The following is a 12,738-nucleotide window of genomic DNA, read 5'->3' as shown; positions in this document are numbered from 1 at the left end:
AGACTGGTTGCCTAGGTAACAGTGATAAGACCCCCTACCCCGTTGGGGCCGGCCTCCTTGCTGCCGCTCATGCTCTGCAGCACGGCGCGGTCCAGACCCAGCTTCAGGCTGGCCTTGTCCAGCATCTCGCGCTCGTACGAGTTCCTGGTGATCAGGCGGTACACCTTGACCGCCTTGGACTGGCCAATACGATGGCAACGCGCTTGGGCCTAGAAGAAGGAGACAGATGGCGAGAGACAGAGACGTTGAGTCACAGGCGTTCAAACTCGACAGCAGCACCAGCCAGTGAACGAACTTGACATTTTAGAGTCAGTCTATCTAGGTAGTGGATATATCTTATCTCTGTAGTTTTCCTTCAGAGAGCTTTCCGTAAGGATGAGGCGTGGAAAGAAGGCCCTACCTGCAGGTCATTCTGCGGGTTCCAGTCCGAGTCAAAAATGACGCAGGTGTCGGCGGCGGTGAGATTGATGCCCAGGCCCCCAGCACGCGTGCACAGCAGGAAGACGAAGCGGTCCGAGTCGGGCTTACTGAAGCGGTCGATGGCCGCCTGTCTGAGGTTGCCGCGCACCCGGCCGTCAATTCGCTCATACAGGTATCTGGAGGCCATGGGAATGGAACCAGCAAATGTCAGAACACCATGTCACGTGACCTGTTTCTCAACACCCGACTACACAATTCTCAAATAATTCACATTTGCCTTTACATGCAACTTGGGTAGCATTATATTTTGTTATTATTATTATACCGTTCAGGTAAGTGTCTGGTTGGGTCCCACAGGCACACTGAAATTGTCTTTTGGGTCACTAGATGAACAAGTTCAAGTACTTTGGGACTCTTGAGAACTTCAAAGAACCCCCTCTGGACAGACCGTGAGGGTACTGCGGGCTGAGGAGCGGCCTCACAGAACAAACAAACATCATAGCCTTAGACAACAGGTTCTCTGGCCGAGCTCCGCACCTCTTGTTGATGAGGTAGTCCTCCAGGATGTCCAGGCAGCGCACCATCTGAGAGAAGATGAGCACCTTGTGGCCGCCCGCCTTCAGCCGGGGTAGCAGCTTGTCCAGCAGCACCAGCTTGCCCGCCGAGCGGATCAGGGCCTGCAGGTGGAAGTCGGCGGCCATGGGGTCGTACACCTGCCGCAGCTCCGCCACAATTTTCTCCTCCGCGCCTTGGGATCACAGATGGAGAAGGGGTCATCTTCATCTTCCTCAAACAGGACGGTTACTACACATTGAATCGTATTCACTTGTTTGAGCAACCGTAGGATTTTTGGGGAAAAGTTGCAGGTTGAAGTTAATGCATATAAGTTAAGAGCCTCTCAGAAGGTAGTTCAGCGGTGAGGCGGTCAGGTTCGGATATTTTCTAACATAAGAATAAACTTTTCTCCAAAACAATCTCTTAAAGGCTGGAACCATTGACGCCATTCTTCCAGGATTTTCCACTGGTCGGATTCTAAATAATGGCATCAGCTGTCAGACCATTTTGTCTAAATGGAGATGATTTAAAGCAGCAAGTCTTCTATTAGTGAAAATGTGATGGTTTCCCTTTAAGGGGTCTTACCATTGGTGAGGAGGTAATGGTGGGCATAGAGTTAAAATGGCCACTACGGATAATGAGGCAGGGGTTGGTGGAGAGGCAATGGTCCGTACCATTAATGAGGTAGGGGTGGTTGCAGCACTTTCGTAGCTCCATCATGGTGTTGAGCAGGTTGGGCACGTTACTGTTGCTGTTGACTCCCACACTGAGGAAGGTGAAGTTCCTCTCCAGGATGGCCCGATAGTACTTCTTCTGGACGTCGGTCAGCTCCACCTGGAGGCAGAAGGACTTTACTAAACAAACACAGCAGCACTCTATGTCATTAGAAAAGGGTGCAACGGATCCTTTTTGTTTCATCTATTCAAGTCAAATTAATTTGGGTTGACCAACATCACAGTGAGTCTGTAAGGGCTTTACAGAACACATTATACAACAGCCCCTAACCTTAAGGTCTCGAAAAGGGCAAAACCCTCCATATCCAAAGGAATAAACCATGAGAAAGAACACAGAATAGTGTCTTCTTCCAGGGACGTCAGAATCAATTGATTTCTTTAAGAGTTATTCTTTGGCCAATGCAATTATTACTGGCCGGGGTCATCATTTGTTACACAAGCCTAAATCTCGTTACTCTTCTGCTTTGGCTAATAAGCAACAAAGAGGCTTGTCTGAGGCTGGTTTGGGTGCTCAGAGCGGTCAGAGTGAGGAGCTCACCTCGATGATGGTCTCCTGTTTAGGAGCGAGGTTCTTCTCCACGTCCTCCTTCAGTCGGCGCAGCATCATGGGCTTCAGGATGGACTGCAGCTTCTGGACCTGAACCACACACAAACACAGAGAAGAAAGAGGCGGTTACTATGTGGGAACATGCGAGGGAGAGAGAGACATGGAGAGGAAGATCGAGGCAGAATGAGAGAAATAAATACAGGAAAGAAGAAAGATACAGAGAGAGACTAAGCACAGAAAATTAGATACAGTGCAAGAGATGGAGACAAAAGAGAAAGCTGGAAACAGAAATAGAGAGAAAGAGATGGAGAAGAAAGAATTGATTTTTCCCTATCAAAGAAGGGTGGAGATAGCTAGAGAGAAAAAGACAGCCAGCAACGCAAACTCCTCCACACCTGCTCTTCCGTCTTGAGGTCTCCGAACTCCTTGAGAAACTCTGTCTCAGAGGGGAACTGGGCGGGCTCCAGGAAGTGCAGCAGGCTGAACAGCTCTTCCACCGTGTTCTGCAGAGGAGTTCCCGTCAACAGAACCTTGTGCTCCTGGGAGGGGGATACAAGAGTAGAACATCAACCTACTGGTAGAAGCCATGAAGAACCAGAACCTTTTGCCTGATGCTCAAACCCAGAACCTTTTGCCTGATGCTCAAACCCAGAACCTCTCGTCTGATGCTCAAACCCAGAACCTCTCGTCTGATGTCAACACCCAGAACCTCTTGCCTGACAATCAAACCCAGAACCTCCTGCCTGACGCTCAAACCCAGAACCTGTTGCCTGATGCTCAAACCCCTGTCACTAAGAGTGAAGCTGTGTGGCGGCCCTCACCATGTCCAGCATCTTCAGGCTGTCCAGTAGCTTGCAGTTACGGTTCTTGAGCCGGTGGGCCTCGTCGATGATCACACAGCGCCAGGAGATCTCCCGGAGCTCGGGGCAGTCCGACAGCACCATCTCGAAGGTGGTGATCAGCGCGTCAAACTTGTACGCCCCCGGGATTAGGTGCTCCTGCGGGGGGAAGAGGGAGAGAACAGAGCCCATGGGGGGACGGGTGTTATTGTGTTTGTGACGTAATGTAAGGTGTGATGAGCGGGAGGATCACAGCGATTAAGTACTCACTGAGCCCTTTTACTGTGTAAGGGTTTAGCAGATGCTTCTTATATTTAGATATTACTGCTGTGGACACACTGTGAGAGAAGAAGAATTCTAAACCTTCCAAAATGTTCTAACTTTTATCTTAGGTTTGCCTTTGTGTTTAAGTGTATGTGAGAATCTACATTAAATCGGGAATCGTTTTTCATTCCCCAAGAACCCCCTAACACACAGACACACACACACACCTTGTCGTCCTTGCAGTACATCTCGTACTGCTGGATCATCTGCCGGCTGGCAAGGCTGCCGTGGTACACAATGGCGTTCATATCGGTCCAGGTGGCAAACTCGCGCTCCCAGTTGGTGATGGTGGAGAGCGGCGCGATCACCAGGAAGGGGCCCTGGATGCCTGCGCCAAACACCTCAGACAGCAGAGAGATGGACTGGATGGTCTTCCCCAGACCCATCTCATCAGCCAGGATGCAGTTTTGCCTGAAGCACACGGAGGAGCAGACCCACGGTTATGGAGACACGGAAGACAGTCATGCTAAAATGGATGGGTTACCCGACGCAGGCCATGCAGGTGATTTCTATAAACCAAGCCGTGTTGCTGGTAATGTGGACATTATGTACACATTATCTCAGAGTGGCGGTCGACATGCGTTTCCAGCCTGACCTTCAGTCCACCTCACACAGACATTATATGGTCAACGTTATCGTCATCCTTTAACGGGGGTAACTATGAACAAAATAAATAAAATAAAAATAAAATCTCAAGTGGTCCGGATAGAGTGAATGTGAACACATGTGTGCTGAAGAAAGTGAAGAGAGGTGTAAGTGAGTGCCCAGTACCTGTTGTACCAGTTGAAGAGCAGCCAGTTGACCCCCTCCAGCTGGTACTCCCTCAGGACGTTCCCGCTATTGTACTCCTTGGACTCCTCCAGCTTCTTCCACGAGGCCGCTGGAGGTCTCGGCTGATTGGACGAGGAAAGGGGAAACATGTTGGAAGTAGGTCGACGGTGTTCAATGGAGAAGGGATTAGCGTTACAAAAGTCTGCTGTATAATGTCTAGAGCAAAGATAATGATACAAAAACATTTTGGATCGAATTTCAGAAATTGTTAAATTGTCAAAAGGATGTGAAAAATATAAATATATATTCTGTTATAAATAAGTTAATCCATCAAAAAAAATAATTCTGTTTAGCCATGAAACAGTTGTCTTGACAACAGCAGTGGAGCCCACAGAAGCAGAGCACCACTCACGGTCCTCTTGAGGCGCGCAGGGCGATCCTGGATCTTCTTGAACTCCTCCACCTTGCCCTCATCCACGTCCTCCTTCAGCTCCCAGGTGGCGTCCTCGTAGGGCAGCGATAACCACTTCACCAGGTAGTACACCACCGGCTGGAACACACACAATACATTGCTTATGGCCTTTTTTACACATCACCTAGAACCACAGTCACGATCAATAAAACACGAGAAAGACACCCAAAGCCGTTATACCAAAAAGAGCAGCGTTCATCTAGCCAAACGAACCACTTGGTGTAAACCAAGTCATTTCAGCCAATAACAAACCGTGACCACACATTTAGCCAACCAGAAATGCTGATAATGTTCCGTAATGCCGCCATGAAAAGCCGCATTATGAACAGAGCAGTGGGAACGGATATGTTTTTTGAAAGAGGCTGAGGCAACGATACGCCGTACATGACGGTTTGTCTCAGCGGTAAGCGCCATAGCAGGTGGCGTTAGAGACACAAGACTGTTTCAATCAATACATGAGAAGGCAAACACTGAGCAGGTGCTCCGTGTCATCGTCCTCTTAAATAACAAGATTAATGCAGGCACTAGACGTCTTCGAGAGAACCAACACTGATCCTGCCGAGCGGCAATCAATATTTGTGTATAAAGCCAGAAGGGAGAGCATGCGTCTTTGCATTTTAGAAGTGGATGTAATCATCTTTTGCTCGCGATCTGAATTTATTCCTGGGTTTATGTTGGCAAAAAACATCAGTTAATGTGAGCGAAAGTAAACGTGATCCAACATTTAGTAAATTACCAACATCTAGAAACGTCATGTGAACTTTAAAAAAACACACAATGATTTTGTAGTTTACAAAGACATGCCTACAAAACAGTTGGTCCTTCACAAGTCCTAAATATAGATAAAACACCTCAGGTGATAAAAATAAATCTTTCAAAGATAAAGACATTGGTGAAAGAGTGTCCAGAGCATGCTGAATTCACTTGTTTGTAGACCCTCTCTCCTACCTCTCCGTTGTCCTTGTCCACACTGTGGGACTCATCCAGAATCCGGTCCACCTCCACGTAGTCTGGGTTGAAGGCTTCCTCCTCCTGCACAAATGCATGGAAAGATCTTAGCCACTGCACTGAAAAAATCATATTTCCCATTTAGTCCCATATTTCATATTTATCAGGTGTGGTTTACCCATAACAGACTTGTGGTGAATTCAGACACGTCACTACGGAGCATTACATCACACGAATCCATTGAGCAGACTAGAGCTGTTGTCCAAAATTACTTTGAAATGGGCCGGACAACAAATAAAATACAGAAATAGGGGTAAAGCGCTGCAGAACCGAGATCAAACACTAGAACAGGAGGCAGGTGGGGTTACGCTCCAGGTGGGACCATGGACATGGAACCCAGCACCTCTCAGCTGGGTCTTACAACCATCTGGTGGGACCTGCTCACCTCCTGGAAGAGGTTCCTCATCTGGGTGTACTTGATCTTGAACCTCTTGAGCTTCTGGTGGATCCGTTTGTCCCGCTCCAGTTGTTCCAGAGTGGACCATTCACAGTGCAGGTAGGAGCTAACAGGGGGAGAGAGGGAGAGACACCGAGAGGGAGAGACACAGAAAGAGAGAGGGATTACGTACAAACTTATAAAAAGCTACATTGTCACAGTTCTTTCCTTTTTGCAAAGAAAAAAAAGGCATGGTTACTTAATGGAAACCGAGACTTACTAGTTCTTGTACTTGACGAAAAACTCTTCCATGATAGTGTACTGGCCCGGAGAGACCTAAAAGTCATGAAAAAGGAAGCTGTTATTTAGCACCCACAATCCTCCTGGGACACATTCTTGTGTTGGTTAGAGTTGGTCCCCAAGAAGTAGAAAAAATGAAAACTACCTCTTTCCTGGTTGACCTCATGGAGAGAACTTTGTCCACAATAGCTGCATCTTCCTCGCTTGGGTTTTCCTGTGGAAATGTCAGGACAGAGTGTTTTAAACACTACAAACCACATGCTGCAACCTTAAACACCATTCCTTTAAATCGCTAGTCCAACAATCGCAAACACAACCACTTGGTTGCTTCTGACACATAAAGATCTAATGAAAAAAAACTAACACAATAGAATTGCTTGATATATGCACCATCAGCAGTGGCTGATGGTGTATCCATCTAGCCAATCAAAAATGTACACATCAAGACAAAAAATGGTAGCTATCTAGCCAATCAGAGCAGACATCTGCTGATATCCATATGCCTTAATGCCGTAATGAATAACTGAATCTGTTCTGTTCTGCTCAAAGACAGAGACACGCCGGTAACATTAATCAATATTGCTTTGGAACATTTACCCAGCCAACCACTATTGGAAAAACCAAACCCTGTCACCGTATTTAAGTACGCAACAGCTCACCACAAAGAACTGCATGCTGGGTTGGCCGTCAGCGTCCAGCTCCACTTCCTGTTGTTTCAGCTGCTGTGCCATCAGCTGAGCAGCACTCCTGCTGCTGCTGCCGCCGCCACCTCCACCACCGCCGCCGCCTCCTCCACCGCCACTGATGGAGGCCACGGCAGCGGACGTCGTGGTGATGTCTACGTCCTCCTGCTCGTCCTCGTCATCTGTGATCTTGATGTCCAGGTCCTCCGTGTACTTCTTCCGCTTCACCACGCGGTTGGAGCGCCTCTGTGTGGTGGGGGGTGGGACAGCCGGGGTTAAAGGGTAGGTAACCTCGTTTTTTTGCAGGAGGACTTCGGCCTACGCGTTTCAAAAAATGCCTTCAGAGCGGTTGTGAAGGTTTTAGAAATGGACACATTGGGTCCATAGGAGGGGCGTGGTCAGACGCTGTCAAACCCCACCCCCCGCTATGATACGCAGCCAATACAATACTACCGCTCTTGGAAAGAGGATTTCCCCTGCTTAATAACTTTACACAGTTTAGTCAAAGATAACACAAAAGTTCACGAAACCTTTGTGAGACCCAAACGTAAAGTTTGGGGTTTCCTTAGCCTTTAAGGAGGGCACAGGGTGATGAGCTAAATGTATCGCTGGTCGGGTGTCATGCCCAAGGAAAGTACTACAGGTAGAGTGTGGCCATTGGGGTTTGAACCCAGAACCTTTCCACTGGGACTCCTAGCCACTAGTCTGATCTTCTGTACAGTGTGTGCGTGCAATTGTGTACGTGCGTGTACCGTTGCTATGTCCTCCTCCAGGGGCGTGGGGGAGGCGGGGCTGAGCTCCCCATCAGAGTGGTCCGAGGACGCGTTCCTCTTCCTTTTTTTCGTGCCCACCAGAGTGATGGTGCTGTGGGACAGACGGAGAGCGATTAGGCTTACACCAGCCACCAAGTCTCACCTCAGCATCAATACATCACATTATCCAAATTCTAAGATGATAACACGATAATTATATTGCACAGCCTTATGCATCTGAAACGTGTTTCAAGTGTCAAAAAAAAAAAAAGCTCTGATATCAAACATGTAAAACGAGCGGGTCCCCCGCAGGGCGCAGCAGCTTACTTGGTCTTGGCCTTGCTCTTGCTCTTACTGGAGCCGCCCAGGGGTCCCACGGCGGCCATGCCGGTGCCGCCCGCCACCTTGGGCTTTCCCTTCTTGTCGCCGCCCACCCCGCCCTTGTGGGCCCCCGCCGCCCCTCCCCCTGCCGGGCTCTTCTTCTTGCTGCCGCCCGACTTCTTCTTGGCGGCGGTGGTGGTCACCACGGTGACGGTGCCCCCCAGCTCGGCCGCGGCGTGGCTGGCCGGCAGCTCGTCCTGGTTGAGGACACGGGGCAGGTTCTTCTCTCCGCGCGCCTTGGCCCGGGCGATGGCCTCCGCCACAATGCGGTTGGCCTTCTCCTGCTTGCAGAGCGTCTCCACGCGCCGCACCGTCACCGTCTCGCCGCTGGCCTTGGTGATGCGGATGGCCTGGCCGCCCAGGCCGCTCACGCCCAGGCCGCTGCTACTGGTGGTGGTGGTGGCGGCCGAGCCGGCGGCCGACGTGTTGATGACCTTCACCACCGAGACGGTGCCGCCTGCCGAGGAGGCCGCGCTCGTCTGGACACACACAGCACAGGAGGTGGAGGAGGAGGAGAACGTTGTGGATTAGGAGCAGCACTCTTATCGGGATGGTGTGTAGTGGAAATGGATCAAAGAGATTGTGGTAGAGGGACGTAAACACACTCCCCCCGCTGTAACTCTCAAGTCCTTCAGCAGACATTTTGTCCACTTTACGGACTGGATTTCAGATACGGATACACGGGTTAGGCTAGGCGTTAGGCTTCAGATGTGCAGATCAAACCCAGTGCCTTTCAGCTGGGAGTCGAACCCTTAAAACACGCGACCATCCTGGCCTGATAAATATTAAAAAGATGAAACAGGCTAAACATCTGATCCATCTCCATGCCTTCTGCCACAGATTATAAATGCAAACAAGCGAGTGTGATTGTGTGGGAGGTTGGGAAGTAGTTTAGCATGCATGGGAGTCTGAGACAACGCCATTTCAAAGTACAAAGTCTACTAAAACATCTTCATTCCAACTTATAAAAAACAACAACATTGCTGTGACTTTAGGGTAAGCTATCCTTTGAAAAAAAAAAATAGGATGGCGATCCCAAGGAATGGGGAGTAAAGCTGCGCTCAGTTAGGGCGGAGCAGCTCCCTCTCCCCCCCAGCCCAGTGTCAGCTCACCTGTGGCTGCAGCAGCATCTTGAGCGGCAGGGCGACTCTCTGGCCCCCCTGGCCCTGGGTGATCTGGAGCATCTGGGGGCTGCCCGGGGTCCCACCAGAAACCAGCTGGTACTGCAAGAACAAGACACAGAACCGATTTGTCGAATCAGGGATGTACTAACGGCTGATCACCTGAAGGGAACTACTGATCAGTCGCTGATCGCTTGATAAGTCAGTCATTCTAGTCATCTCGTTGGACGGGTTTAAGAAAGGCACGTAAAGAAGAAGTGTGACATTTCAAAATACTTCCTAAAGTTGCTTCCCAAAGGCCCAAAGCCATTTAGTAAGGTTAGCACCATCACAATCAACAAGACATATTTTGTTACGACTTTTAAAAATGACAAAATATAATATTTTTATATATATATTGCAAGTATAAATTGCACAAAAGCTAGTTAAATGTAATTCAATCCTTTTTTTTCTTAAATCCTTTTAATTGTTCTGTTAAAACTTGTTTAGTGGCCCACCCTTGTTGCATTTCCCCTTTATTTATCTTTTCAATTTTATCATCCATTTTCTTTTACCATCGCTTTTTTTTTTACCCATGAAGCGATTCAAGAGACCTCCGCAGATTTTTTTTTCCATCATTATTGTCACATGGGTGTGTCCATCCTCACCTTAACTCCCCCCTGCGCGTTGGGCTGCTGCTGCACCTGCAGCTGGATGGTGAGCACCTTGGGCTGCCCGCCAGCCTGGCCCACTGCCCGGGCCTGGGTCAGGGCGGCCAGCTGCCCCCCCTGGAGCACCAGTTTTCCCCCGGGGAGCTGCCCCAGCACCAGCCTGGTCTGGCCCTGCTGGGCGGTGCCGGCCGCCACGCTCACCGTCTGGGCCTGCGTGGTGTTGGTGCCGGCCTGGGAGGGCTGCTGGAGCACCAGGGTGATGCGCTTCGCCTCGCCGCCCTGGGAGAGAGGAGGAGAAGGATTAATGGAGAGATGGACATTTAGTAGATGCTATGACCTAAGGAGAAGATAAAATAGTGCTTTATTGATAACTAAAGGAGACAATAGGGGACAGTAGAAGTAAAGCGATGTGACTGAAGCAACGTGAATTCAGATGTGTATCTTATTAACAGGTAAGGGGTTCGGGCCTCTTGCCCTAGGATGCGATCACGTAGACTGTGGATGTTGCGGTTCGGACCCAGAAGCTTATGGCTAGGAGTCAAACACCACAACCACTAGACCATCCTGCTCCCAGAAGATACTTGGGACAAGACGTCGAGCACCGAAGTAGGACTAAACTAATCCCCGAGGGGCCCTGTGTGGGTGGAGATAGCTGTGGTGGTCTCACCTGCTGTGGAACCGTGGTCAGTGTGACCCCCTGCGGCCGGGAGACCGTGGAGGCTGCGCTGACCTGGCCCTGGATCGCGGGCTGAATCTGGACTTGAGGTTGGATCTGAACTTGGGTCTGTCCTTGTGCTAGCTGCACTTGCACCTGCTGGCTCTGCGGCTGCTGCACCTGCTGGGGCATGGAGGTGAGTAGGACCTGTTTGAGGGATCCGTCAGACAACTGCATCAGCCTCTGTACCCCGGCAGAACCCACCTTGAGCTGCGCCTGGCCGGCCTGGTTCAGGACCGTGCCCCCCTGCAGGATGGACATGCCGGGCCGCAGTTGCGTGCCGGACACCAAGCGGATCACCTTGCCCCCGCCGGCGCCCCCGGACACAGTCTGCAGAACCTGGGCCTGGCCCTGGGGCCCCTTGAGGATGACGATCTTCCCCCCTGCCTGCTGCGTGATGGCGGCCAGCTGCTGGGGCGTGAGTTGGTGGGCGAACTGTGTGAGCTGCTGTTGCGTGGTAGTGCCGACGTTGGAGCCGGCCGTGGTGGTCTGCATCGTCATCGGGGAGCTCAGCAGTACGGTGGTGGCGCCCGCGGTGCTCACCACCGGTGTCTGCACCTGGACCGCCGGCACCGGGGAGCGGTACGTCGTGGTGGTGGTGGTGGTGGTCGCCATGGAAACTGTGGGTTGGAGGGCCAACTGGACTGTCTGGTGCTGAACAGGGGCCGGGGCGGCGGGCACCGGTTCCGGGAGAGGAGCGGGCGCCGCTATGGTCAGGCCGAGGACAGGGGTGACGGTGAGCTCCGGGCTGGGCTCAGTGTCGGCGGGGGGGTCAACCTGGCCCAGGGCCAGTTTCAGGGCCTCCTCCACGGGGTCGGAGGAGCCCTGGGAGAAGGAGTCTTCTGGAAGAGCATCCAGGTTAAACAGGGGGGTGTCCTCAAACAAGTCCATGATGGGATCCGCCATGGTGCCCCCTCTCCACCCAGGGAGATGGGCACGACCAAAAAGACCCTCTTAGTCGAGGGGAGAAAAATAATCACTTGACCAACCCTCTTCGGTTTTCCCCCAGAACTAATGCAAGGAACTGGGAACACACGACCAAGAGAGACCTGACATTAATAAACATTGAAATTGCTCAAATAATATGGCGCCAGTAAACAGTTTGACTCCAATGTACTTACCTAACGGTGACGGGCTTGTTCAGCCCTTTCCGTAACTTGAGGTTAATTTGTATCTTCCAATACCAAGGACTGGGATGCCTGTGTAAAAAAAACAGAACCAATGATGGGTTTTGTAAACGAGTCCCAATCTAGTCAACTCCAAACAGCTCCTTGGCCTTCTTTACAACTCACACGTTAAATAGTCTATGGGGACATTATTTGTACACGTCGAAGCAAGGTTCATACAACTGTAATGACTGTTAAGTCCCATTAACAGAGTCCAATCAATTAACTTGTCCCAGCACTTCAACGGATATCCGTGAAGGTACGTGTAACACACATGCACTCGTTTTACAAACGTCTGCCTTTTGTTTTCTTAGTCACTGAAATCTAGCATCTATGACCCAAGTAACCAATATAACTGAATCAATAAAGCATATAGGCTAGAACAGTGTCGATTATATAAGCAGTATTGGTTGAGGACAGCAGTTTAGCTGTAGTGGGTGCTGGTAAGGATGCTGGTGAGGAGAGATGCTGTCTGGCCGGCTCGCAGTCTCCTCACAAACCCCTCAGTTAGCATTAGCTTCCTCTGCTAGCGATACAAAAAAAACCTCTTGCCAATTACACTTGACGATAAAACATGGAATTATAATTATATCCAGTAAAGTGGACGTGTTGGGTTCACCGCTTTCTTCTCTGTCATCTAACAACCGACCATTGAATGACTGTTGGACTCCCTCGTCTCGTCAACAAACCGGACCAAACCAAAGCAACGTGCCACTATAACCATCGCCCGTCAACGTTGAGACAAGGGTTAGGCCGCGATGCTGTTTGGGCCGGCCTGCGTCTGATCTACGTCCACAATACCTGTGAATAACCATCCCATCCTCTGCCCCGACTCTCTCAATTATATTTTCGGGACGCTAAATTTACCTTTGCATCGACACACATGGCTTTCTCCGTCTCACAACACTGTACGATTACAGGAAA

General features: G+C 50.4%; 1 protein-coding gene across 3 annotated transcripts in view; it reads right to left on the bottom strand.

Annotated features, from left to right (window-relative positions):
- chd8 (chromodomain helicase DNA binding protein 8) overlaps positions 1–12,738 on the bottom strand; it is a 23,853-nt gene extending 11,115 nt beyond the window's left edge. The window contains exons 1-23 of one of the 3 annotated variants that reach the window (XM_084481243.1): positions 12,682–12,738; positions 11,770–11,847; positions 10,853–11,672; positions 10,601–10,771; positions 9,931–10,212; positions 9,275–9,385; positions 8,109–8,641; positions 7,782–7,893; positions 7,006–7,275; positions 6,492–6,560; positions 6,327–6,382; positions 6,056–6,173; positions 5,611–5,694; positions 4,603–4,740; positions 4,191–4,312; positions 3,587–3,830; positions 3,078–3,254; positions 2,652–2,795; positions 2,248–2,346; positions 1,650–1,809; positions 958–1,168; positions 401–596; positions 39–209 (exon numbers count right to left, since the gene is read on the bottom strand). In XM_084481243.1, the coding sequence (XP_084337369.1) occupies positions 39–209; positions 401–596; positions 958–1,168; positions 1,650–1,809; positions 2,248–2,346; positions 2,652–2,795; positions 3,078–3,254; positions 3,587–3,830; positions 4,191–4,312; positions 4,603–4,740; positions 5,611–5,694; positions 6,056–6,173; positions 6,327–6,382; positions 6,492–6,560; positions 7,006–7,275; positions 7,782–7,893; positions 8,109–8,641; positions 9,275–9,385; positions 9,931–10,212; positions 10,601–10,771; positions 10,853–11,554 (4,170 nt within the window). In that variant the 5' untranslated portion in view covers positions 11,555–11,672; positions 11,770–11,847; positions 12,682–12,738. Of the gene's footprint in view, positions 1–38; positions 210–400; positions 597–957; positions 1,169–1,649; positions 1,810–2,247; positions 2,347–2,651; positions 2,796–3,077; positions 3,255–3,586; positions 3,831–4,190; positions 4,313–4,602; positions 4,741–5,610; positions 5,695–6,055; positions 6,174–6,326; positions 6,383–6,491; positions 6,561–7,005; positions 7,276–7,781; positions 7,894–8,108; positions 8,642–9,274; positions 9,386–9,930; positions 10,213–10,600; positions 11,673–11,769; positions 11,848–12,681 lie in introns of all 3 variants that reach the window. The other 2 variants (XM_084481244.1, XM_084481242.1) reach the window with 2 other exon arrangements.

Source organism: Micromesistius poutassou (assembly GCF_964030765.1).
Source record: "Micromesistius poutassou genome assembly, chromosome: 16".
Taxonomy (NCBI): Eukaryota; Metazoa; Chordata; class Actinopteri; order Gadiformes; family Gadidae; genus Micromesistius; species Micromesistius poutassou.
This window is presented reverse-complemented; position numbering and strand designations above follow the sequence as displayed.